This window comes from Pipistrellus kuhlii, unplaced genomic scaffold, assembly GCF_014108245.1.
Source record: "Pipistrellus kuhlii isolate mPipKuh1 unplaced genomic scaffold, mPipKuh1.p scaffold_m20_p_2, whole genome shotgun sequence".
Classification (NCBI taxonomy): Eukaryota; Metazoa; Chordata; class Mammalia; order Chiroptera; family Vespertilionidae; genus Pipistrellus; species Pipistrellus kuhlii.
In genome coordinates this window covers 27,495,962-27,523,749 of record NW_023425515.1, presented here as the reverse complement: position 1 = coordinate 27,523,749, position 27,788 = coordinate 27,495,962, and the positions used below count along the sequence as shown (strand labels likewise).

General features: G+C 40.7%; 1 protein-coding gene and 1 long non-coding RNA gene across 11 annotated transcripts in view; one reads left to right on the top strand and one right to left on the bottom strand.

The window, feature by feature from the left end:
* Positions 1 to 21,156, bottom strand: part of FNDC3B (fibronectin type III domain containing 3B) — a 321,193-nt gene extending 300,037 nt beyond the window's left edge. For 6 of the 10 annotated variants that reach the window (XM_045583670.1, XM_045583677.1, XM_045583674.1 and 3 more), the window contains exon 1: positions 20,901 to 21,156. In XM_045583670.1, coding sequence (XP_045439626.1) covers positions 20,901 to 21,141 — 241 coding nt within the window. In that variant the 5' untranslated portion in view covers positions 21,142 to 21,156. Of the gene's footprint in view, positions 1 to 19,975; positions 20,111 to 20,900 lie in introns of those variants that run through there. The other 4 variants (XM_036445717.2, XM_045583675.1, XM_036445718.2 and 1 more) reach the window with 2 other exon arrangements.
* Positions 21,157 to 21,218: 62 nt separating this feature from the next.
* Positions 21,219 to 23,094, top strand: LOC118723434. The gene is made up of 2 exons (XR_004989257.2): positions 21,219 to 21,333; positions 21,613 to 23,094. It is a non-coding gene; the product is annotated as an uncharacterized LOC118723434 (long non-coding RNA).
* The last annotated feature ends 4,694 nt before the right edge of the window (positions 23,095 to 27,788 follow it).

Genomic DNA, 27,788 nt, shown 5'->3' with positions numbered 1-27,788 from the left:
AACTTAAGCTACTTTGAGAAGGTCTCTGTTATTTGCAAGGCAAATAATTCTTCACTATTACTGAACACCAAAAATCTTTTCAATCTTCACGTTTTCAGGTATTTCAATTATTTTAAATTAAAATTTTCAAACACTTCCAAGAATTGGAATTAGAACATAACTTTAAAATAAAAATCAAACAAGTTTTCTCCTGGTTTCAAACACGCGATATCTCAATGTCAAAACATTATGCCTTGCTCCATCATTAAGTAATTTATTAATTAAGTCAATTACTTAAGTCAAAAACTTACTGAGTACATAGTTTGTCAGGCACTGTATAAAAAGGGAAAAGGAAAGACATGGTCCCTGTGTTAAAGAAATTTCTATTTTAGTGGAAGAGACAGTTAGCAATCCCCTTGTTCCTTTCCTTGCTACATCTTTATAGTCAGAATCAACACATACTAATTCTGATTAAGCTCAGCCTCCCTAAGCATTAGGTAATGGATGGCTCATATAGCGCACTGGTTCCCACAATCTTGTACATTTAAAGGGGAAATAAAAAGTGTGGAGTATACCACTAGGGTTTTCTATCATCAGAGTGAGTAATCAGCCTCATGACTGAGAAACACAGGAAGAAGCCTGAGTATGAACCCAATTCAAAAATGTGCCTTGCTCAGCTGGTGTGGCTCACTGGTTGACCTTAGTAGACCCAGGAACCAAGAAGTCACGGTTCAAGTCCCAGTCAGGGCACATGCCCGGTTGCTGGCTCAATCCCTAATAGGGGGCAGCCAATCAATAATGTTTCTCTCTTATCAACATTTCTCTCTCTCTATCCTCTATCCTTTCTCTCTCTCTAAAAATCAATAAAACCATATTAAAAATATAAAAAATGTGCCTTATCTTCAGGCTATCCTTCACCATTCTCTTCTGAAAACTATCTACAACTGTGATCATACCACTACCACCACCCACCCCAGAGCAATGGGAATGACTGACATCTAAAAGAAGAATCTGCTACTTCAAATTAAAATCCACCATCTTTCATTTCATTACCTATACCTATTCAGAGGTTCACTACAAGACTGAGTCCTGGAAATACTGAGAGAGAACATAACAGAGTGCCAACTGGTTCAATATGAAGGTTCACTGTTCGCTATGTGACTCTTCTCTTCATGATGGAAACACTTTTTGTAAAAAACAGTATTTAATAAGCATCAGTCAGTTAAGGTTTAAGGCCTATTACAACTAATATAAACTGACTACGTGGCTAAATCTTCACATTCTTGCAAATCCAAATATATATTCCCTAAAGCTGAAACATTTAGGTCAAAAGATGCCCAGTTGGTTTGAAACATTTCAAAGTGAAGGCTCTCACTAACCAAATCATTCAAAAGAGCAGCGCTAGGAATAAATGGCACACAAACCCTCTATTTGTCTACAAGCGTCAATTCAGTGGACTCTAGATGAACTTCCTTGTACACAATCATCCAGTCAGCATCCTGGAAAAAAAAATATCATTATGCTAAAGGTTAAGAAAGTTTATATAGACTCTCAGGTATAATGCTGTCAATGATTTCTTTTCCATGGCAAAACATGAATTGCGTTAGGACTTAGAAAGATAAATAATGACAGCAAACTTGTATCTTTGATCTGATTTCTTGCCAAATTTAAATACACCACATATATTTTAAGTAAATAGGTTAGACAATCTATAACAGATTTCAGCTAGGTTAATAATCCATACAACCATTACAAATCTAAATTTCCAATCGAGAAAATAATTTTGTCAAATCAAAACATCTGACTCCCAAACACTCTAATATGAAGTAAAATGTTTCAAAGTCTTTTAACTCTTTTCATACATGAGTTAGAAACTTCCCACCCAATGGGGTGCAAACAGTGTCACGAGTCCTTGAGAAGAACTAATCTCAAAGGTGTCAACAAAAATACAACCACTGGGATGCTTACTATGGAAAAGGCTACCAGAAAGCCTCATTTCTTTTTAAAATGAAAAGATAAGTTTGGATTTTAAAAATATCCTCCCAGATGTGTACTATGCATATATGTTCATAAAACTATAGATATTGAAACAGTCAAGAATCTCATGCTTTGCTTTGCTTTTTTTTTTTTTTTTTTTAGTACTATAGTGACAAATAAATGAGGAGAATAAACATTTTGAATTCTGTTCATATTAATGGCAACCAGAAGCAAGATGTCAGGAAAAAATGGTCATCACTTAAGGTAAACTGCCAGCAATTTTAGGAATTAAGACTAAAATAAAAGACTGTGTTCATAAAAACTCCTTTGGTTTACTCTTCTTCCCTATGAAGCTGTTAGAAACTCCTTTCCAATATATCATTTCAAGAAGAGAAACCAAGACTTGCATGCATGCATATAAGCCTAACCAATGGGACACAGACACCAGGGGGGTGAGGGCATGAGTGGGGGGGAGGGGTAGGGAGGGGTCACTGGGGTGATAAGGACACATATGTAATACCTTAATCAATAAAGAAAAAAATTTTAACAAGAAGAGGAGAAATCTCTACATGGTTAGTCAATGCAAAATTAATACAATGACCTGCAGTTATGATGCTAACACCGTATGTTTCTATACGATGTCAACTATAGGTCCATTAAAATAGGATGATTTCGTCTTTTACCTCCGCTGAACATAAAGACTGAAAAACCTGCTTCTTTTAGTTCTGGCTGTTCCTATAATTCCCAGCAAGTCCCTTCAACTTAAGATCTGATGGGTACTGAGTGTTATCTGATGGGTACTGAGTGTTTTTAGAAGAATGAATTATATGCCAACTGAAAATCTGTAATAGAACATCCCAATAAATCAAATCTCAAAATAGCAATAAAAATCTTTGCTTTGCCCTAGTTGATTTGGCAGCAGACTGAAGGGTCCCAAGTTAGATTCCAAACAAGGGCACATGCCCAGGTTGCAGGCTTAATCCCCAGTAGAGAGACATCAGAAGGCAGACAATCAATAATTGTCTCTCATCATTGATGTTTCTATCTCTCCCTCTCCCTTCCTCTCTGAAATCAATAAAGATATATAAAAATAAAATAAAATAAAAGCTATTAAGCAAAATATGTTACTTTAAAAAAATAAAGCTTTGCCTTATTAGAAAATGTAGAGATAAGATACAGGAGGGATACCAAACTCTTTAAAAAAAAAAATTTTTTTTAGATCTCATTCTTAAACAAAAGACACAAAAGTAGTGGAATCCAAGTGAGCCGTGAGATTAGGGAATGTAACTCTGAAAGGTACTGATGACGGTATATAAGAACAAGCTCACATATTTTCTCTGTAACATTAACTAATACCAACTTTTTTCTTGTTACTGAAACCACAAAGTAATTGATTGGCCTAATGAATAAGGAGACTTTTCAACATGAATGTTGCTTTTGAAAAGCAAATTTATCTTCTGAGACAAAACTGTGACAAAGCCTTCCTTCAAGCATGTATCCAGCCAAAGGTAGGACATGTGAGAAACCTGGGCAGTTTGCAAAGGTGGTAAAAAGTCCAGAACTGAGCCAGTTCTGACATTATTCAGACAGGTTTACTACACATCCAATTTACATTTAAGTCCATTCATGATTTCAGTGTGGAGAAGGGCCAAAAGTCTCTGTGATTAAGAGCATCAAGTATTTTTAAATGACACTGGTTTTATTCCATCCAGCCCAAGAACTAACCTCTGTGTAGCACTGTATGATTCTTTCTCTCCCTCCTGCAAGTTAGAAAATTAAATTTTCTTCATTTCCAGCCAGGGGCCACTCAAACAAGTCTAATGGGTGTAGACAGCATTTCCTGCCTACTGCAAGAAAATAATAGGATTGTCATTATTAACGTGGCCCAAGGCATGCACTGAGGTGGGGCACTGAAGAAATTGACCTTTCATTTTCATCAGTAAGACTGCACTGACTGCCGGCTTTTTGTTTTGTTTTGTTTTTTTAAAAGGTGAATGTTATTTTTCCCCCTCTCCAACATTAAGGTCTAACACTGCCTCATTCACTCTCAGAGCAAGACAGGCTCCAATTCCTATTATCCTTTCCATTCAACTGTGTTTATGTCTGGAACAACCCTGCCAGTAAACAACCAGCTAAAATTCAGTTTTATTTTTCTTCTCTTACTCTTTTGGAGTTAGGCTTCTAATTTACAAGAAGTTGGTGAGATCTGGGCACTGCCAAAGCAAACTATTTTAGTCATTGACACCTCTGCAGAACATTCGATGTCATTCTAAAGAAATGAGCATCCGAATAATAAACAGCAGAAGTGGCTACGGATTCTAGAAATACTGCCAGGTCTTAACCTCACTGTTCCCCGGCAGTACCATCTTTACGCCGTCCGAGGTGGTGACCCAGAGATGAAAGGCAGGTCTCTTGGGGGCCCCGTGGTTTCACCCACTAATGTCAAGGCCTGATCTCTCTTAAACACAGTTAGAACAACATCCACAAAAAAAGGGGCAAGGGAATGGGAGGGAGTGACTCTCCTTTATTACAACTTTCCTTTGATCCTAGACTTAGGAGAGGAAGCAGAGTTGTCATATATCTACTTAAAGAGGGACCACCTCTCTTGAGGGGGCAGGGAAGAAGAAAAATATTGGTAGAAGCATCACTTATTTTCAGACATGCTTCCCCCTCCCCCCCCCAAAAAAGTGCTTCCTACCCATATTCTTTCATATTATGCCCACATTACCTTACATTACTGAGGTAAACAGCTCAATTAAGACTTTAGCAATGAGTCACAAAACTGTCACTTGAACCAGGAACACTCAGGGAGTCTTGGCAAAACAAAACAAATAAATGCTAGCATTCCTATACACTTTTAAAGTAACTGGGAAATAGTTTTAAATAACCATTATCCCATTAAGAAGTATGTCCAACAACTAAATCTGTCTATAGTCAGTGGACAAAAGAATAAGATAGTAGTTTGTTCAAAGCACTTGCCGAGCCCAAAAGTCCTAACAACAACTCCTTTCAACAGACAAAGCCACTGAGATTGAAAAACTTAACCAAAGTCAGAGTTAGAAATCTGCCCAGTGGGGTCTCAAATTCAGGTCTCAGTTCCAGAGCCCATAGGCTTAGTCATCCCATTATAAATGATGATTAAGAATTTACCTTCTTACCAAAAATATTAATTCCAAGTTAAGTGAGTAGTTTCCCTTGCCATATGTGAAAAGCTGCTATTATATAGAGACAAGAACTAAAGCATTCCCAAGAAGAATGGTTTCTCTAATCTCAGAATTCAACTTTCTAGAAAATCATTCTATGCTTTTTAATGAAAAAAAATGTTATGGAAGTTATTTATTGGCTAAAATTAAAAGTTACTGAAGATATACAAACACAGGGATCTGTATTTAAAGTGTTTTTTTTAACACTTTGGGTTTTTTTAAAAAGGCTGGCTATTCATTAATCTGCCAAGCAGAACATCTGATGGCAGAATACAATTGTCCCTCTACTGAACTCACGGATGACTCAGTGGAAACTAGAATTTGGAAAACTTATCCCACGAGAAACAAAATAGGAACAAACTCGCTCACCTTCATGGCTGCTACATCCTTTCCAGGCCTGCCCCAGCCTCCTCTACTCACTTCTACAGTCCCTGACATCACAAAAGCAAGGGAGGAAAACTTGCAAAACTCAAAAGTTAATGGCAGACCTTGGGACCCAAAGATACCCCAAGTGAATTGAAGCATTAGGTAGAGAAATTTATTTGAATCCTCAATCCTTTTTCTTTTTAGCCAGTTGCTATGCCCTGGTAGGTTTGAACAAACTCCTGAGAACACCGAAATAATTTAAGAGAATCAGAAAGTGAAACATAAATAGGAAGTAACACTGTTTCCATGTTTGAATTTAATATAACCAGTAAATGGCAAAAATCTAAAAGGCTACATTTCAAAATAATTTAGATTGTCAGAGGTATCATTAAGATGCAGTTAATACTACAGCACAGAAATCACATAGCAGGATTAAAATATCTCAAATAAACCTAGAAATAACTACACTTCTTCATTAATAAAGAGATTTAAAGGTCAATTAAGTTATCTGTTGTTAATTAAAGCCACCCTGAAACACCAACCAGAAAGAATATATGCACCCCTATGTTCTAAGCAGTGTTATACTATAGCCAAGATCTGGAATCTGTCCAAGTGCCCATCAGTAGATGAATGGATAAGAAAGCTGTGGTACATTTACACAATGGAATACTACTCAGCTATTAAAAAAGGGGGGGGGAGGGGAGTCCTACCCTTTGCAAAAAGAAGAAAATCTTACCAGTTTTGACAGTATAGGGGCACCTAGAGATTATTATTCTAAGTGAAATAAGCCAGTCAGATAAAGACAAATACCATATGATCTCATTTATATGTGAAATCTAATGAACAAAATAACTGACAAACAAAATAGGAGCAGAGACATGGACACAAGGAACAGACTGGCAGAGCTCAGAGAGGAGGAGTGTGGAGGAGATTAGTAAAGAACATGTACACATATATGCATGGTCCATGGACACAGATAATAATGTGGCGAAGGCCAGGAGTTGGGCTGGGTGCGAGGGCTAGGTAAGGGAGGCAAATGGGGGAAATAGGGGCAACTGTTATAGTGTCACTAATTTTTTTAGAAAGTGTTACCCATTCCTTTTCCCTCCTCCAGTAGCTCTCTTTAAAAAAAAAAAAAAAAGACAGCATTTTTTAAATTGGACTTCCTTCCTAAGAAGCTCAAAGCTGCTGATTTTATAACACCCTGGAATATAAATACACACACATGGGAGAGTTTTAGTGCTCCTTATCCAAAATTACAAGTAAAGCTCCACTTTTAGCCAAAAGTGGTAAAAGGCTATGAAGGGTTACATAGAAGAGGGTCAAAGCAATTTAAAATATAAGCAACGAATATGCCCTAATCCTAAAATTAAAACATATTGCTTTGTTTATAGATGTTTAAAACTGCTTCCTTTACATCTTTGGGTATAAAATAGATGTTTTAAAATTAAGCCCTGAAAGGGAGATAAGGCAGAGGCCTCTGGGACATGGTCAGCCCAGCACTGAGGATCACTTTTCTGGGGTGCCGCCCTCTCTTGCGAGTGTTAGCATTCAGAGCCTCTCTCCTGAACAGAAGTTTGGAGAAACAAGAGAAGGTGGTTCTAACAGTCCTCGCCATTCCCCAGAGAAGCACGGAGCTCCGTCTGGGCCCTGAGAAGCATTTCTGCGAGGCAGCACAAACAGTTTTTCGGTAAAACAGCCTCAGGGCTGCATCTTCATTGGTCTCCTCACACGCACGACCCACACAAACACAAGCAAAGAAAGCAAGTCAGGTCCCACTTCAGAGCCTTGTCCTTAACTCACCTCCGGTGAACTCACTTTCTAAAGATGGAGTCGAGAGCTACATGATTTCTAACAAAGGAAGCATTTAGGTTTGCCAGCTCCCCAGGTTTAGCCTGGGCCATCTGGGAAAGCACAGGACTCCTCTGAATCCTGAGGTCACCTTTTATTAACCACATGGGCTGTGCTTTGAGCTCACAGAAACGAGGCAGATCTAGTTGGTTCTGTGCGGCCCATCCCTGAGGCTGCCTTTGGTGCTACCCAAAAGCCACAAACTGGGAACCTCACAGAAGAGAAAGTGTCAGCATGAGCAACAGGACGACTTGCTTGTCCAGGTGCAAATAATAAGTACACGATCATCACATAAATCAACTTCAGTGAAAGGCACTGAGGGGAAGGACACAAGATGGGCAAAACTGTTGCCACTGAATGAAAAGGACTCTCTTTCATAGGTTTTCAGATGTCTGAAAAAAGACACTACTACCAGTTCTTCACCAAATGCTCTAGCTTTTTCCCATTCACTATAGTGAACTTCTTATATATGTCTTTCTACGAAGTATAGTTTTATTCTCTGGTTTCTCTCATTCGAAAGTTAAATTGCTATTACAGAAAACAATCTAGAGAAACCTCCCTCCTGGGAGATGTCAGGAATATTATTATTATTTCAAAGATAAAGTTTGGGTTTCTGGGCAATTGACAGGTTGAATAAATGAAAGGCACTCATCTGACACTTAGCATTCAGCTACCTGGAAACACAAAGACACTGTTCCAAGTCTGGAGGAACAAACAATATATATATTTTAATTGGGAACAAATAAGATTTTTTAATGTGAACTACTGAGAAGCAGTGTGATACAGCTGGAAAAGGTTCTGCAATCAGTCCAGGGTGAGTTTGGAACTTTTTAGAGCTCTTTGAACATGTCTTCTAATCCCAGTCAAACATTTATAGGACACATGATAAGCACCAGCTTCTGCTGCAGATACTAGAAACACACACAGGAAAAGAGAAGTAATATCTACCTTTCAGAGTCAGTTTAATGACGAGAGAGAGAGAGAGAGAGAGAGAGAGAGAGAGAGAGAGAGAGAGAGAGAGAGAGGGGACGGGGAGCGAGGGAGGGAGGGGAGGGAGATGAGAGGGAGGGGATGGGGGGAGGAGGGAGGGAAGGAGGGGAGGGGGGGAGGGGAGGGAGAGAGAGCGAACGAGAGAGAGAGAGGAGGAGAGAGAGAGGAAGAGAAAGAAGAGAAAGAGAGAAAAGAAAGAAAGGAAGAAGAGAGAAAGAGAAGAAAGAGAAAGATAAGAAAGAGAGAAAGAGAAAGAAAGAAAGAAAGAAAGAAAGAAAGAAAGAAAAAGAAAGAAAGAACGAAAGAAAAAGAGAGAAAGAGAGAGAGAGAGAGAGAGAGAGACTGGCACTCAACAACTGCTGGTCACTACTACATCTTACATCTGACTGTGGTCAGTGTTTGGAAGTTTAGTGTACAAATGACAAGTGTCTTCATTTCTATATAAAACTGCCAAGAGCTGGTTATCATTTTACTCAAAAGAAGATGATACTAAAATCTTCTGAGAGCCCTTCAATTCTTCCCTAGTTCCTAACTAGAGTCTTTTGGTCTCCTAAGTACTCCTTTCACCTCACTTCCTTCCAACCACTGGGTCAAAAGTTAAAAGGTCAGGTTAAAGGACCAATTTCCCTAGGTTTCCTGGTTATCTTGCCTGATCATCTCATTCACCTGAAACCTGGGTAAAAATGTCCGGATTCCCCCCAGACATAATAAATAGGAGCCCTCTGTACCTGCCCTGAACACCCCTGTAATGCTCTAAGAGATTCTTCTCTTCTCAGGCATCCTCAGACTCACCTCGAGTAGCTGAGGCCATTCTCCTCAGGTTCCCATGGCATGCTCTTTGACCCTTCCCCAAGGCTTAGTTTGGCACTGAAGACTCTGACCAATAGTCTACCAGGATCAGCTCTCTCAGTGGGCACCCAACATCTCACAGCAAGGCACATTGTTTGTTTTTCTTCCCTGCCCCTTAATGTCTCCCTTCTAGGATTTGCCTACAAGAGGGTCATTTTAAATTACCACAAATCTCTGAGAAGTTATCTTTTCTAAAAAATAATTTTCTTAATTTATAATTCTTAACTTGATCTTTCTGAAGCACGGGCCATGTTGTAGAACTTTTTGTGTTTCCATCGTTTCTCTGATTTTCTTTTTCCTTCATGGTAGAGATATAATTTTCTTAATTTATAATTCCTGACTGACTCCAATAGACAAGAAAAATATACAAAAGCAAGGGCCACATTCTTATGGAATAGAAATAAAAGTTATTTGTTCAAATTTTCAAAACCAATTAGCAATCTGGTATAGACATGAAAAAGGTTCATGTATTCTCTGCAGAACATTCTTTAAAAGAACAATAAATGAAAAGCTAGGCTTGCACTGAAGGTGACTCATGCCTTTGTTTTAATTTAATATTTATTACATCCCTACCATGAAGGAAAAAGAAAATCAGAGAAACGATGGGAACACAAAAAGGTCTACAACATGGCCAATGCTTCAAAAAGATCAAGTTAAGTAGAAGTGCCTGGTGAGAGGTACTAAGTTTAATGGCACATTCATTAAATAGAATAGCACACCCATCTATCCATCCATCCACCCCAGGAATTCACCATGAAAGATGCTAAGTTAAATCAGTAATCATCTCTGCATTCAAGTAAGGGTGCCAAAGAGACAACCAGACAACACTGAAAAAGACAAGTGTTCTGAAAAAGTATAAAGTGAAAGAATTTAAAGAAAAAGATAAATTACTTAAATGATGATTCTAGAATATAATGAGGATATACAAAATGAAATGTGACACTTCTTTTGAGTGGGCCAAAAATCAATGAAGACTGCTGTGGACATGTTATAATTCTCCATATCTCTACTAGAGATGAAGAGACTGTGACTCAGTAACTTTTGATGTCAGTTTCTAATTATTCTACCTCCAGAGTAATTAGGAGACCACAAAAGTGGCTCACTACGGTGTGAAAGCCATTTACATACACAGCAAAGATAATATACTCATATGGAAAGCAAAGATAATATACTCATATGGAAAGCAAAGCAGGCATACACATTAGCATCATACTCTTGTAGCTTCCTACTGTTTTCTAGGAATTCAAAAATTAATAAACTATTATGGGTGGCAAATACTGCACAGTGCTCAATATGTAATTTTTCCCATAAATGGTTATTTGTATATATCCTTAAATTTTTTCATTTGAATTTTTGTCTATTTTCAGTATTCCTAACATGCACTTTACAACTGATGTTTAAGTTTTATATCCAATTACTTTAAAATCCTGTCCCATCTTTTCTTAAGTGATCTACCCAAACTCAACATCAATATCTCAAAAACAAAACAACAAAACTCAGAAAGCAGTAACTTCTATGAAATTATTAGATGCTAGAGACAAGTTCTGATGAATAAAACAGAATAACACATGCTTCTTTCTTTCACTCTATGCCCTTCCAATTTGTTTTAAGGAAGAAGAATGTTACCACAATGCATTTCCTACATGAGTACTAGCTGAGATGACTTGGACTATTTCCATAAGTAAAAATTAAAGTTTTTCCTAAAGTACTAAAAATGAAAAAAATTTAATCTTTAAAAGGTAGAACAAATAACAGCTCTAATTGTACTCCCTGGTTTTTAAATAACACCTGGAAATTCAGGATAGATTGTTTATCTGCATGTGCCTATATGATCTGTGGATAAAATTATATGGTTCATCTAAATATTAAAATGTATTTTTTCCCCTCCAGAGACCTACTTCTTTAAATAGTCTCCTCTTAAATTTAAATCAGTAAAATCAAGAAACTGATCTCCAAAAATGGCCTGGGGGAAATCTCCCTTTACAATGCAATAGGAGATTGGGGGGTGGGGGGTTAGGTCGAGGGAGCTATCTGCACATTGGCATGGAGATCAAGGTGGTGCAAACAGAGGCAAACAGATCATGTGGAATAAATCCCCTTCAATATTTTTTCATTTATTTATTACGGTACAGTATACATAACCAAACATTTAACATTTTGACAATTTTAAGTGTGCAATTCAATGGCATTAAGTATATTCACAATGTTGTGCAAATAACACTTACTACCCATTTCCAGAACTTTTTCATCATCCCACACAGAAACACTGTACCCATTAAGCAATAATTTCTATTCCCTGTACTCCTGGGTAATCTCTGTTCTACTTTCTGCCTCTATGAATTTACCTATTCTAAGTATCTCAGATAAGTGGGAACATTACAATATTTATCCTTTTGTGTTGGCTCATTTCACTTAGATATTTTCAAGTGTCATCCACATTGTGGCATGGGTCAGCATTTTATTTCTCTTTAGAGTTGAATAATATTCCATTGCATGTATGTAACACACTTTGTTCATCCACTCATCTGTGAATGGACACTTGAGTTGTTTCCACGTCTTGGATATTCTAAATAAGGTTGCTATAAGCACTAGTGTACAAGTATTTGAGTCTCTGCTTTCAATTATTTTGGGTATAAACTTAGGAATGGAATTGCCAGGGAATTCTATGTTTAACATTTAGAGGACCAGCAAAACTTCACTACAGCGGTATCTTTTTACATTTCCAACACCAATACACAAGGGTTCCAATTCATAATACTTTTAGTATCTTCTGATTCATTAATCCAGATTGTTTACCTCCATTACTCTAAATCAGAGTGATTTTTTCCTAAGAAAAACCACAAGAGAAATATCAGAAACAGCAATATCTAAGGTCTTTTAGTATTTTATTCTTAAACAATGTAAACAATAAGAGATTTAGAACGTGTTGAAAAAACTACTTTAAAATACAAGAGAAAAGGGAGCATATCCTAAAAATATATTAAGTATCCTACCCATATAATTTGCACGTAAGACCTGGTCAATCTAACCCCTAAAAAGTCACATGTCTGAGTAACTGGATGTAAATATCCTAAAGTATTTTTTTTAATTTACTCTTCTGTCAGTTCACACAGTACCTGGAGCTAACCTGCCCAGGAAGGCCACCCTTTAGAAAAAGTGGAGGAGGAGAGAGCCTAAAGAGCTTATCTAAATACTGCTCACAGACTTTCCACAACGTGGCCCAAACCCTGAGGCAGAAAAGAGATAGAGGTGTTTAAATGTTTAACACCTGTTCTCACTGATTTGCCATTAAGTGCTTACAGGTGAAGTTAACAAACTGTCAAAAAATGTCAACAGAAAAACCCCCAAACAATCCATAAGCATAGATGAAGTCTATCGGTGGGGATGGGGTGAAATGGAGAAGGTGGATATTTGCTTGTTGTTATTTATTTTGCATACAAAAATAAAGAACTAACTTTTGCTGGTAAACTGTTCCTAGTTCATGTGATGACATTGAGTAGTAATTCAGCATTTACTTCATGGTGGTCAAACAACTTCCAAGGGCCCTGCATCTCTATAAAAAGTCCAGCAGTAGAACTAGCTCCAACCCATACCGCAGTTTTACACAGCTTTTAAGTCAATTGATTTTTACAAAGTGGTTTATTCTCCTAATTAGGTAACTATCCCACTTATGATCTATTTAAACTTTTGGTACAGTAAAACCTTTTCATATAAAATAGGAAGCCAAACTTTATGCTAGACTTGTCTGGATTAATTGCAAATTCCTAATTAGCTATATCCAGAACAATGGAGTTACCTTTAAGAGCCCCCTCTTTTATCAGCTGTGGAGAATCTGTGTCCCTTAAGAATAAATTAAATTATGTTATTTCCTGAGATTTTAGAATCTTCAATTATTTCTCAAACAATCTGCAGTTGCTCGTGTATAAAGACAATTTTCTAGACAATAATTCCAACAGAGAACTGTTTATAATTTTATAATACTGTGTTAGTATTATATCAACTTAAATTTTTCTGATTGGTTGCCTTTATTAAAATCTTTATCTCCCAGAGTCAAAACAGGAATGTATCAGAAGCCTTAACTTCTAACATAAGCATAGTGGGGTTTTTATTGTTGTCAGAGAAGAGAAAGAGAGAGGAAGAGATATATAGAAACATCAGTGATGGGAGAGAATCATCGATCCGGCTGCCTCCTGCAAGCCCTCAACTGGAGATAGAGCCCACAACCTGTGCATGTATAATATGTGCCCAGACCAGGAATTGAACCATGGACCTCCTGGTTCAGAGGAGCCACATCAGCTGGGCAAAATTTTACTTTTTAACATAGCCTGTAGGTGCTTCAATTTTAACATTCCTCAAATTTCATAAAAGAGCAAAGAATTAAAGTTGCCACCATCTTGCCCTAGGAGTTGGTCATACACAGTTTTCTATACAACATTCCAAAAAATATGAGCAAAAATACCTTTGTAAGTAAACAAAAATGCCTTCCATTTGTCAAAAAATAAAGTCAGAACATAATAAAATATTCCATTAACAAAGAAACTAGTCTAGAACTCAATAAATGTCCTGAGTCAATAAATAAATGAATGAAGTAAAATTGCATTTTAAACTCAAATGTAATAATTTAATACAAGGGACATTTTAAACACTGATACTTACATAATCTCAATGCTAACTTTGGCTCAACATCATCTGACTAAAATCTTCTCCAAGTTTTTTAAATACTAACAACTGTAATATTATAGAAACAAAATATATTAAAGCTAGTGCCTAAATTGACTTGAGGGTATTGAATTATAACCCAGAGTTACAGAATACTAAACTTGCACATCTCAACTAGGAACAAAAAAGAGAAAGACTCAAAGACTGATCCAATATTATTATTACTAGAGGCTCAGTACACAAGATTTGTACACTGGAGGAGTCCCTTAGCCTAGCCTGCACCCTCTTGTAGTCCAAGACCCCTCAGAGGATGTCCACCTGCCAGCTTAGGCCCGGGACCGGGCCTAAGCTGGCAGTCAGACATCCCTCTCGCAGTCTGGGACACTGGCAGTCTGGGACCCCCCTTCCCCCACTCAGTGAAGGCAGGAGAGGCTCCCACCACAACTGCTACTCTAGCGAGCGGTGAGCCCAGCTTCTGTGTTGAGCGTCTGCCCCCTGGTGGTCAGTATATTTCATAGCAACCTGTCATTCTGCCATTCAGTCAATTTGCATATTATGCTTTCATTATATAGAGCTTTTTCCAATTTTAAATTGAGAAATATCCCTACCTACAATGGCTAATCACAATCTAACCTGATTTATTATACCTAGTGGTTTAAAAACCTATCACTGCTTGTCCCCACTCCACACTACATACCTTTGGTCACCAAAGGCTGATCCTTACTTAACACTAAACCTGCACCATAAACAGCTCCCATCTGGATAAGCTTATGACTATGGACTGACCTCTCATTGGTTGTACCTTGCAACAAGCTCAGGTATCAACCATTAAGTCAACCCTCCCACATGAGTATGTGTTTGGCTTCTACAAAACCCTGCCTCTGTCTAGATACAATGATTCAAGCATTCTCTGCCTTTTTATTTACTTTACTTTAATATGTTTTTATTGATTTCAGAAAGAGGGAGAAAGAAACATCAATGATGAGAAAAAATCACTGATAGATCAGCTGCCTCCTGCATGCCCCCTGCTGTGGTTGGGTGCCCACAACCCAGCCATGTGCCACGGCCAGGAATTGAACTGTGACCTTCTGGCTCAGAGGTTGGTGCTCAACCACTGAGCCACACCAGCCAGGTCATTCTCTGCCTTTTTAAAATACATAATACTCTACTTATAGTTTAAGACAATATATATATATATATTGTCTTAAACTATAAACACACACACACACACACACACACACACACACACACACACACACACACACATATATATATGCTTATGAATATTTTCCTACATTCAAAAGCATTCAGAGTAAAATGAAAAATAAAACTTCTCCCCAACAACCTAAGTACATTCCCAGCAGCAGTAAGAAGGAGAATTAAGGTTTACTTGAAAAGAATGTCTTACCACAAAAATTCTCATTTCATGGATTAACCTCATTAATGTGAAGAAAGGCAATTGTAATTTCTAAAGTGGAAACAGGTAGGTGCAAAGATTTCCTACATTGAAAATGATTCTTTTCCCCCATTCCCAGCTATAATTATTGAACGCTCAAATAACAGGCTAATATACGAGGACTGAAGCTTATGCCTCTATCATTTAAAACTGGCATTTCCTCTAAGACCCTGTACTTTTCCCCCTTCACCTCAAACATGACCTGAGTCAAGCAGGCTGCCCTGTCCACTTCAGCAATGCTAGCCAGCTACAAGCTACATCTAAAGAAAAAAAATTCCCAAAACAGTGAAGCTAGGACAATTTACGTACAACACGGCTTTTGAGAGTCACAAATCAACTATTCCATTAGGAGTGGAGAGAAAATGAAACGTAGCAATCTAAAACTTGAAGCTTTGCCGGGACCAGTTTGGCTCAGTGGATAGAGCGTCGGCCTGCGGACTGAAAGGTCCCAGGTTCGATTCCGGTCAAGGGCATGTACCTTGGTTGCGGGCACATCCCCAGTAAGGGGTGTGCAAAAGGCAGCTGATCAATGATTCTCTCTCATCGATGTTTCTAACTCTCTGTCCCTCTCAATTCCTCTCTGTGTAAAATCAATAAAATATATTTAAAAAAAAAAAAAAAAAAAAAACTTGAAGCTTTATTTACTCATCACAAAGGGGAGGTGGGGGGGTGGGAAGAGTTTTCAAACTGTCCAAATGCAATTTGGAGGTCTCTGAAAACACCAAGTAATACTGGGAACAGCTCAGCTTTAAACTTTACAGTATAATGAACCATGGAGTTTGTTTAAGGCTTTACCAAACACTTTTCAATACACTGACTCATTAACCCATTGTGACACCCATCAGAGAAACTGTATGCAAGATGTTTTCTCCTTACATTAAAATAAGGAAACTCAGACTAAGAGTGGTTCAGACGTTTGTCAAGGACACACAGCTAAAAAGTAAAGGCTTTGACAGACTAGACAGTCTGATTTCCAACTGATGCTCAGATGTGGCCCTTAGGAGAGGGATGATTTCCAATCTTTGCCCACCACTTCAACATCTTTATTTTTTAAGATTTACTATCTCTCATTTGTATTCGCACCTTGTGTCCTACAAGTGGAACAATACATCAGGAGTTAAATCAAGTTTCCTATATTTCTCACACTCATGAGAACACTATAATCCTATTTATAACTTGTTTCTCCAATCCTCGTTCCTCGAAAATAACCATGCTCCCTATTGTCAGCAATGGATACGAACAGGCTGTTTCAGCTATCTGAACAGTCTCGTTGGTGGATGGCTTCTTACCTATAGTTGAATTTATAAATTTCAAAGAGCTGGAACCACACAATTCACATAACACTAAAATACAGAACACTGGAAGCTGACTTACTAATGGAGATCCTCAGGATCATAATACTAGGGTCAGGCTTATGAAACTCAATTATCCCTTGGCAGTAACAATAACTATGTAAGGGATAGCAGATTCAGTGAACCTGAAAGTTGCTGCTTTAAAAATCCTAATAAAAAATATTAATCAAGCCGAGACCGGTTTGGCTCAGTGGATAGAGCGTCAGCCTGCGGACTGAAAGGTCCCAGGTTCGATTCCGGTCAAGGGCATGTACTTTGGTTGTGGGCACATCCCCCAGTAGGGGGTGTGCAGGAGGCAGCTGATCAATGATTCTCTCTCATCAATGTTTCTAACTCTCTAACCCTCTCCCTTCCTGTTAAAAATCAATAAAATATTAAAAAAAATATATATATATTAATCATGCCCGGCCATGGTGACTCAGTAGTTGAGCATCAACCTGCGAACCAGGAGGTCACAGGTTTGATTCCTGGTCAGAGCACATGCCAAGGATTCAGGCTCTATCCCCAGTAGGGGGCATGCAGGAAGCAGCCGATCCATGGTTCTCTTTTAACATGGATGTTTCTATGTCTTCCTCTCTGAACTCAATAAAAAATATTTAAATATATATATAAATCACTTGTCTTTTCCTGAAAGTAATAGCAAAAAAAAATTAAAAGAATACCTTATTTATTGATGGAATCCAGATAAAGGAATGCCTACTTTAACAGTGACTGGAATTTTCACTATTTTGGAAGGCTTTACCAAACACTTTTCAATACACCACAACATTAGGAAGTTGTTGAAAATTCTTTTACCAAATGAATTCTAAAATGCATTTGATTTAAAATAAATCCTCTAATCAGAAAACTATTTTACCATTTGCCACCAAAAGTATCTTTCCTGCTGTTTTCATCTTAAGCATAGTCTTCCCAATTGGTGGACTACTGTAGTGTTTTATATTTGGATTTAGACCTTGATAGTAAAACAATGATTTTAATCTTTCATTGTGCAGCTACATAACAAAAATTGAATGATGGCTTGGCTATATTATTTATCTGACACTTATGAAGTCATTTGAAGAGAAATGCCAAATGAACAAGTAAACAATGGGTCATTTTTCTTTCCAACTCCCGATTAGTGATTTTTCATATTGTCTCCTATTTCTACTCCTCAGTCCCCACTAGCCACATTCCAACACCCAGTAGCTTCACGTGCCCTATTAGATAGCACAGATATAGAACTATTTCCATCATCGAAGAAACTCTATTATGCCATTGGTAGCTATGTTGATCTTATGCAAGTTATTTAATTTCTATGAACCTCAATGCTTTTGTCTATCAAATATCCATTACACCATCTAAATTGAAAGAATGTTACTAGAAGTTTAGTGAGATAGCACCTAAAGCACAACACACAGTGCTTACTGATAATACACATTAGATATCCAAGAAAGAATAGCTACTATTACAACCCTATATTGGACTTTAATAAGGTGACCCTGAACAAGTCACGTCCCCTTCTCTGGCCCTCGTTTTCCTAAAACTGAAAACTTTGGGAAAGTTCTTCTGGTTCACTTCTAAGGATGCTATCCAATTCCTCCACGTTAAAATGAAGTGTTAAGCAAAAGGGGCCAAAACTCCTACTGAGTAAACTACTACTTAGGTTCCTAGAGCTTCCTAACTGATCCCAAGCATTCTTCCCAAAACCCCAGAATTGCCAGTGCTCTGCAATATAGCCACGGTCTGATGTGAGCTATTTATAAAGTCTGTCTTAAAAGGTTACCGGAATATCCTTCTGAAATTGTATATACTGTAATTAGAAGCTACAACCCCCTATTCCGTGATGATATCTTGCAGTTTTAACATCTCTCCTAAATGAACACTATCTTTACAGATGAGTTTTTTTCTCTCCTAAGAGCATTTAAACCGAGACACTTTTTCAAAGCACATACAAAAGTTTAAGCACAAATTTTAATAACTTTGTAAAACTAGCTCTGACTCATTCGTAGCCAGCTTGTGGGTGACCCTTCTAGTGTCTAAACAAAGTGAGAATTACAACAGCCTCATGGGTGAAGTCCTCCTGCAGGGACCGAAACATGCCCAGAGATTTTAGCCTTACTAACAGCTGCTCCCAGGGAGCCAGGAAATCCACCGAATGCTAGGTCCACATAGCCAAGCTTCCAAAGAGGGGGAAACCACAGACCCACCCACTCGTGCAAGGCACAAAACCAGGGTCACAGGCCTCTATGGCTGCAGACCTCTTCCCCCTGCGTTGTCTGGCCTTAGCCTAAAAGTTGAAGAGTATCTCTGGCAGCAGGAATCATCAGAGCAGAGGCGGTGTGTTTTTGCCCAAGGCTTGAGGCCTCCAAAATAAGTGTTATTCCAGAACAGATTCCTTTTCTTCCGGGTCTGTCTGCTCCCTCTGACTCTCTGCCCATAACCACCGTGCCTCCCCACCTTTCTCCATACTTAAAAAAAAAAAAAAAAAAAAAAAAGAGAGAGAGAGAGAGAGAGAGAGAGAGAGAGAGAGAGGAGGAGAGAGAGAGAAGGGCAAATAGTGGCTTATTCCCTCTCCTCTTGCTTTCCTAGCAGGGCTTGGAAAACTGGGGAAATTGGAATCAAATGAACCGCACATTAAAAAAACAAACAGACAAGCCATCAGGGGATGCCCACCCAACAAAAGACGACTCCCCGTTTCAAAAAAAAAAGCGATTGAGCCGGGGTGGAAGAAGGGGAGGCAGGGCTAGAAAAACCCACAAGGATGGAGAGATAGATGTGTGAGTTTAGGGCCCCGGGGCCGCCCCATCCTGGCCACCTTCCAAGTTTTGTTTCAAGAAAAAAACGCTGGGCTGAAGAGAAAAAGAAAAAAAAGTTGTAACTTTTAAGGAAGTCCGGGGATAAAAAAATGCCACCGCTCGCCTCCTCCGTCGAGGATGGCAGGCAGGGCAGGAGGTTTCCAAAAGCACCGATTCCGGCTGCAGCGCGCCCGCCCGGGGAAGGCGCCCGGCCAACGGCGCCGCGGGCGGCCCTGCCCCGTCTCCCTCCCAGGACAGCGGTCCGGGCGCCCGGGCTCCCACGGGGCTCCGGGACCTGACCTTTGTTAAAAGTTCGCCGACACGGCCCGGGGACCCCCACCACCACCCCCATCGCCGAGGACCCCCGAGTGACAGGCCCCCGCCCTGCCGCCGGTCCCCCCGACAGTCCGCGCCCCCCCCTCCCCCGGCCACCTCGGGGTGCGGACTCCTCCCGCCCAGCCCCATCCCCATCCCCATCCCCATCCATCAACACGGCGCCCCTCGGGGGGACCGACTGACCGGAGCTGCGCTGGCCCCACACACACTGGGTCGCCCGCTCCTTCCTTCCCGCCGCCGCCGCGCCCCGCTCCTCGGCCCCGAGCTTTGCAGCCGCCTGGCTCGCCGGTTCCCGCCCCCAGCCCGGGGGGGAGTCCGGGGGAGCAGGACAGGAGGGAGGACGTGGCGCGCCCGGAGGTGGCCAGCTGCGGGGCGGGGAGTGTCCCGGAGGAGGAGGAGGAGGAGGAGGAGGCCGGGCCGGGGGGAGGCGGGGGGGCCGGCCGGCGCGGGCTCGGGACCCTCCCCGCCCGCAGCCGCGGGTCCCGGGCCCGGCCCGCCCCCGCCCCGCCCCGCCCGGCGCGCAGCCCCGTTCGCACGCCCGCCCCCCGGCCCCCTCCCTCCACCATATGGAAATCTACAGCCTCGGAAAGTGACACGTCGAAGATTCCTCGGCCTCCCCGCCGCCCTCCCCCTCCCTCCCTCCCTCCGGGCCGCGTTCCTGCCGCGGAGATTCCGGGAGGGGGAGCGGATTCCTCGGACAAAATCTGCCGGGAGGCTGGGGGGGGGGGGGGGGAGGAGGGAGCGCCTGGAGCCACTGCCCAGATTTATTATTTTTTTTTCTTCTTTTTCCATCCAGAAGAATCTACCCGTTGCTTTCCTCCTCCCTCCAAGCCCCTGGGACCGGCGATGAACCAGACGCGGCCCCCAGCGGAGGCCGACCCTCCCGCGACCCCGACCGAGTTCCCGGGGAGTCCGGGCGGGCGCGGGGCGCCCCGCGCCGCGGCGCCAAGTTTTCGCCGGGAAGCCCGGCGCGCCCCGCGCGCTCGCCGACAGGAATGCACTTTGGCGGACAGGGCGTCCGGCAGGGGCTTTCCAGCGCGCGGGCACCGGCGGCGGGGGTTGCGGGGTGCGGGTCCCCCCTCCAGCCTCCCGCGCCCGCACGCCTTACCTTCTTTCCTCCGGCTGAAAAGCGGGGCTCCGGGCGCGCCAGACACCGGTCCGCCCACGCCTTCCCAGCCGGCAGCCCCGAAGATCGCTGCCGCCCCCTTCGCCGCTCCCGCCGCCGCCGCCGCCGCCGCTCTCCTCCTCCTTCTCCTCCTCCTCCGGCTCCGGCCGCCGCCGCCGCTCCAATAACTACCAGGAGGGTTTGAGGAGGGATTCCGCCATGTCAAATGATGTCGGGACCACATGGGGGGGCGGGCCCCGCCCACGACCGTAAACTACCGAGTAGAGCCGCCACCGCGATCTCACAGGCGCTGCTGGACTTGTGGGAGCCTCCAAGTCTTGGACATGTCCTAGGCTTGCAGGAAATCCAAAAACCCACCTGGGTTCAGCCAGTCTACAGAAGTCTGAGGCTTAGGGAAACTAGCAACCCCTTAAAGGTGAGGGCTGCACGTTCTGCAAAAAAAAAAAAAATTTGTTTTTAATTTAAAAAATCGCCCAAATGCCAATGTGAAGGTAGTGTTGGCTGAGTAATCATTGGAGCTAAGACTATGACATGTTTACACGTAGATTGATTTTCCTTACATCCCGACAAAAATTTTGTGAGCTATGATGTCACTCCCTTCTCTATTTCCCACAGCACTTGGTTCACAGGCTAGCAGCATAAAAAAACAGATTTTATTATATCACAGCTAACATGTCTGATTTCCTCTTTCCAGGAACCAGTTTGCACTCACAAGGGCAGAGACTGTTCCTTACTCCTATCTTTATTTAGTTCAGTATTATGAAATGTAGCATAATGCATAGGCCGCAATAGGACTCATTAGAAAACTACCACGTTTATATTAATGTAATCAAATATAATGGATCCTATGGTACAGTCTCAAAATGCTTAATCGACTGCATCCCATTTCACCCCTCAAATTTTCCAGGAAATAAGACAAAACTTGTCCCAAAGAGGCCCCTTACTTCTCCAAGGCTTTCTGAATCATTAACATTCAGCCTCAACTATTAAGCTACAAAGGAGTATTCACTACGAGAAGCAATGTATTACTTTCATTGACCTAAAAAAATATATATAATCATTTATAAGATAAAATTATAATACATAGTACCATATTAAAGCCCCAAGAACATAAAAGAATATGGAGAAATAGTTCTTTTCCTTGTGGAATTTGCAATTCTTTTTTTTTTTTTTTTTTTTTTGGAAACGTGGAGGATAATGACGAATCCAGGTAAATGATACTCTCCCTCCTAAATGCCTTCTTTTTCCAAATGTATCCAAAGGGGCTCTTGAAGCCATCTTTCTAAAACATGGTTCCAAGCCTAGGTCATAGTCTTGCATAAGAAAGAAAGAAGAAAAAAAAAAAGCAGTGGTTCCCGAACCCCTGAGCCATGCCCCCCAGCTGAATTGGTGTGACTTTCAAGAACACCTCCGTCCCTTTGTACATGGTTTCACTCTGCCAGAGCATATTTTTCCTCTACCCTATTTTAAGATCATTTATTCATCTTTGAGCTCCAACTAAAATAACTTCCTCCCTCAGTCTCATAGCTTTTCCCCCACAACCTCATAATTCTTTTTAGTTCTTCTCACATGTTCTGAAGTTATTGTTTATTTCTTCCATTTGACTGGGTCTTATCCATTTTTATATCAACCTAGCATTGTACTTTGAATATAGTACCTCATACAAATGTTTGTTGAATATATTAATTGTAAAGTATGTGGAAGTATCTGAATGACGAGATAAAATGGGCAAACTTTAGAGTATGGAAAGTTGAATTCAAGTGCTGAATGATAGGCTTGGCAAAGGAGATAAAAGTAGGCAAGAGAAATTCAGAAAACAAAATTATATCTGCCTATGTCTTTCCCTACTGAATTTGTTCTAATTAAGAAGAATCCATATATTCAACATGCCTCAAAGTTTTAAATTTTAAAGGTTCATATACATCACTGTTTTCATTTATCTTTTTATCCTACCACCTAACACCAGCTTTGGCACAGAATAAAAACCCAATATAGAAGTTGGCAAAATGAGAGGAAGTATGGTGTAATAGAAAGAGCTTGGATATTACAATCAGACAAAAGTCAGTGATGTTGGGCAAGCATTGACGTTTTCTGAGCTTGGGTGTTCTTATTTATTAAATGCTGACATTGCCTTTCTACTAATGTTGTTGTAAGAATTAAAAACCTCCAGCACCTGCTTTTCAATAAATAAATATTGATTTCTTCTTGAGTGAATGAATGAATGAATGATGTATTTCCTGGAAGGTAGTAATAGGACAGATAATACAGTGAGAAAACGTGGGGTGGAATGGGGGAGTTACAAGGGGCAGGTGTTACAGAGGCATCAAGAATTTGAAATAGGTTTCAAAACTGATTATTCTAGCAGCCAGATGTAGAACAAAGTGTGTCCGAGGGTCATGCTCTCTGAACCTCCTTGGGGGAAAAAGAGAAGACTTAGACCAAAATGATTGTCCTGGAAATGGGAAGAGGAGCCTCAAACCAAGGCAATGAGTATTATTATCTAGTTTTGATAATAAGTCACCTGTTACCCTAAGTCCCAAATTATTGATCCATAGTCATAACATATACTTTGTTTCAAAAGCAGTTTAGGATTTGCTCAAATACACAAATTATCATCCAAATGAAGATGCTTGAAAGTTAAGGTCTAAAACAAAATATACACACATTAAACCCTTTCATTGCCTATACAGTGTAAACTGAATTGTGTATATATATTTTAAAAAAAGATTTGAAGTCATACTTCTGGATCTCAAATAACTTGCATTACAACAACAACAAAAATGCAACTTTAACACATTGGAAATCATAAATTTTTAAAGTAGCATTGAAAAGGTCTCAAACCATTAAACCTCTGAATACTTATATAAGTCTAAACATTTTCAATTTAAACCTCCTTCTCAAAGATCACTGTGACTAGTGCTGTGTAATAAGTAGAAGACCCAGCTAGGTTCTCAGTCTCAGTATCCAACCTCTGCCTATTGCTGGAGTTGCTAGATTCTCAAAGGCAGGCTCAGTCTTGCCTCTAATCTTGAAACCCAATCTTAACCTTAGATAGAGGGCATTAACTCTTTGCATCTACTTTTTGTTCCAAAGTCCTGAGCCAGATCTGATACGGCCTTCAAAATGAACATTGACAAAAATCCAATTAATCCTGTTTTGAAGAGTGCTCAGAATTTACTGGAGTACAAACTAGAGTAAAGGACAGCCATCTCAGTCAATAATATGATCTAACAGCAACACTGCAACTTCAGTTAAACACATTTCTCCAGAACAATTAAACCACTCAAAGCTGTAGTTTCACCTTTTTTTTCCCTACCATTCAAAGCAAGACAACGGCAAACTGCAGCTCAATTTTTAAGTCATTTTAAACAAGAATATCTGTGCCACATTTATCAGAATATTCAGGTAGGAGGTGAATGGCTGTCAGGGCTAATAAAATCACAGGGTTGGTAGAGAACTAAAGGTTTTCAGCCTGCTCTCCCTCCCAAAGCAGAACCTTTGCTCCCATGTCTCTAACTGCTAAACACCCAACCCCAGCCTAAACACCACCAGCAATATCTAAAAGCATCTGGCCAAGACAACCTCTTCTCAGCAACTCTAAGCCAAGTCTTCTGAAATGTACCACCTTGCATCTTAACCCCACTGGTTCTGTTTTTGCCCTCTGGAGGCAGACAAAAGAACAACAGTCACTTTCCATATGACACCCCTTCCAATGAATTGAGGAGACTTGTCATATGCTCCCTCAAGATTCTCTTTCCCTGCAAAATGTCTCTCTTTTCCTGGGAAAAGTCTCTAACATGTTGAGCTCTTCATCTACTCACATGATTTTCAGATCTCTCTCCATCCTTTTCCTTCTTTCTTTCTTTCTTTTAAATATATTTTGTTGATTTTTTGTAGAGAGGAAGAGAGAGGGATAGAGAGCTGGAGATATCCATGAAAGAGAAACATCAATCAGCTGCAACCAATGTACATGCCCTTGACCGGAATCGAACTTGAGACCTGTCAGTCCGCAGACCAACGCTCTATCCATTGAGCCAAACCGGTTTCGACTCTCCATCCTTTTCTTCCACCACCTTTGGGGCTTATTTATTCAACAATATTTCAGGTATGATCAGAATACAGCCACACAGTGTAGTTAATACTCCTTGCTGCTTCAATTTGGACAAAAGGCTTAAACTATTCAGTTTAATAGTTTTTTTTATCAGCCCCCTCATCCTGTCAATTCATGCTTCTTCCATGAAAAGTTGTTATGCTGGGATTACATTAGGAATGCACTTGACTTCATCTTAATTGACTTTAACATTTACTGATTGATTATTTAATTTTATTAAATTTTATTTAAAGTTTCATTATCACATTTCATTCTACCTAGAACTTTTGGACATTGAGTCTATCATCAAACAACCTTTCCCAGTTTTGTAATATTGGTAAGTATAATAAGCATGCTTCTCATATTGCCATCCAAGTCACTGATAAAACAACACAAGGCCAAGTACTACCACTAGTAACCTTTCTCCAATTGAAGGAAAATTTGTGGCAAAGTTATTTCAAAAGTTATAAATCTGTTCATCACCTGATTTTCCCTGGACCATACAACTATAAGGAAGCGGGTTGGGTCTGACATTCTAGATACTCATTGTTACCACTCTTGCTGACTCTCATACCTGATATACTCCTATGGACATTTTTTCTTCCTATGAATCAAACTCAGTATTATATCTAGGTCTCTTCACAACACCTGTGTTAAAATATTGCCTTCCTAAAACAAATTTAAAATTGTCCCTGGATAAAAAGACATACATATGTGTGTATGTGAAGTGGGGAGTGTGTGTTCTTCACAGAGAAATAAAGTAAAGAATGTCTTTAGCTCCAGCTACATACCTCAGATATAAGCCATTTTAGTCAAGAAAAGATTCTGAGACTTGACCAGAGAGCAATGAATTAAAAAAAAAAAAAAAAGTAAATTTACTACAGAGGCAATTGGGTCTATTCAGCTTCTGAAGGGTTCAGTGTTATACTTAAAATTGTTTCTCATCTTTTGTGTAATTACCACATTATTTCTTTTAGTTCCCCAAAACGTATTTTTGGTATTTCACATGTAATTTGTGAGTATCAGTAGCCAGGGGGTTAAATTTTGATCACATTAACATTTCTCTGAATCTAGGAGCCATCATTAATGATGTTCCTTTCCCCTAGTACTTTTCCCAGTTATTTTTAGGGTTTAGGAGCAAGTTTTTTCAGCTTGCTTCAGTAACTCCTTGACCCAGGCAGAGCAGCTAATATGGCATCTTCATCTGTGCTGAGCCCAGCCCAGCCACCTCATAAGGCCAGCACCACCTCAGACAGACTCATTTCTCCCTCTCTCTGGACAAACTGTTCTATTGATCATCAAATAGAGGGTCCTTGGTTCCCAGTATCTTATGCTTTTTAAATCATACACTGTTTCTAAGAATTTGGTTTTTTTTAGATCCACATACAAGTGATATCCTTTATAATAAAGAGGTAATATGCAAATTGACCACCATGCACTCACAAAGATGGCTGCCTACAACCAGGCTGGCAGGGGGTTAGTGAGAGACCACCAAACAACTGAACAAGCAGGCTGCGTGGGGCAACCAGGCTGGTGGATGGGCCATGAGGGGTGACCTGGCCAGCAGGAGGGGCAGTTGGTGGCAACCAGGCTGTCAGGAGGGACAGTAAGAGGTGACCAGACTGGCAGAGGAGGGGGCAGTTAGAGGCAACCAGGCTGGCAGGAGGGATAGTAAGAGGTGACCAGACTGGCAGAGGAGGGGGCAGTTAGAACAAAAGGTTCATAAGGGCTCCCACGGGGCGCCGGGACCTGACCTTTGTTAAAAGTTCGCCGACACAGGCTGGCAGGTGGAGAGGGGTACAGTTAGGGGCAACAAGGCTGGCAGGGGGAACAATTGGGAACAATTAGGCTCAAGGGGAGGCAGTTAGAGGTGACTAGGCCAGCAGGGGGGTTAGTGAGGAATGACCAAATGACTGAACAGCAGGCTGTGTGGGGCAACCAGGCCAACAAAGGGGGCAGTTAGGAGTGACCAGACTGGCGGGGGGAGTGCAGGCTGGCGGGGAGGGGGGAGGGGGGGCAGTTGGGAGCGACCAGGCCAGCAGGAGCAGTTAGAGGCAACCATGCTGGAAGAGGGGAATAGTTGGGGGCGACCAAGCTCGCAGGGGGAGCAGAAAGGGGTAACCAGGCCAGCAAGGAAGGGGGGGGGGCAGTTAGGGGCGACCAGTAGGCAGACAGGTAAGTGATTAGGAGCCAGCAGTCCAGGATTGTTGAAAGGGATGTCTGACTGCCAGGTTAGAGGTTCTGTACTGGAGAGGGTGCAGGCTGGGCAGAGGGGACCCTCCCCGTGCACTAATTTCATGCACTGGGCCTCTAGTCATACTATATTTGTCTTTCCCTATTTGGCTTATTTCATTTATTATAACATAATGCCCTAAAGGTCCATCCACATTGTCAAAAATGGCCAAATTTCATTTTTTTCATGGCTTGATAATATTTCATGTGTGTATGTCACACATTTCTGTATCCATTCATCTGTAGACAGCCACTTATTTAGATTGTTTCCATATTTTGGCGATTGCAAAAATGGAAGTGCAAAGATCTTGATTTTGTTTCTTTTGGATATACTATTATATATACCCAAAAGTGGGATTGCTGGATCATAAGGTAGTTCTATTTTTAATTTTCTGAGGAAACTCAGTACTGTTTTCCACAATGATTCTACCAATTTACATTTCCCCCAAGGGTTCTCTTTTCTCCATATCCTCAACAGCACTACTCTCTCTCTCTCTCTCTCTCTCTCTCTCTCTCTCATAAAAAACATTCTAACAGGTGTGAGGTGA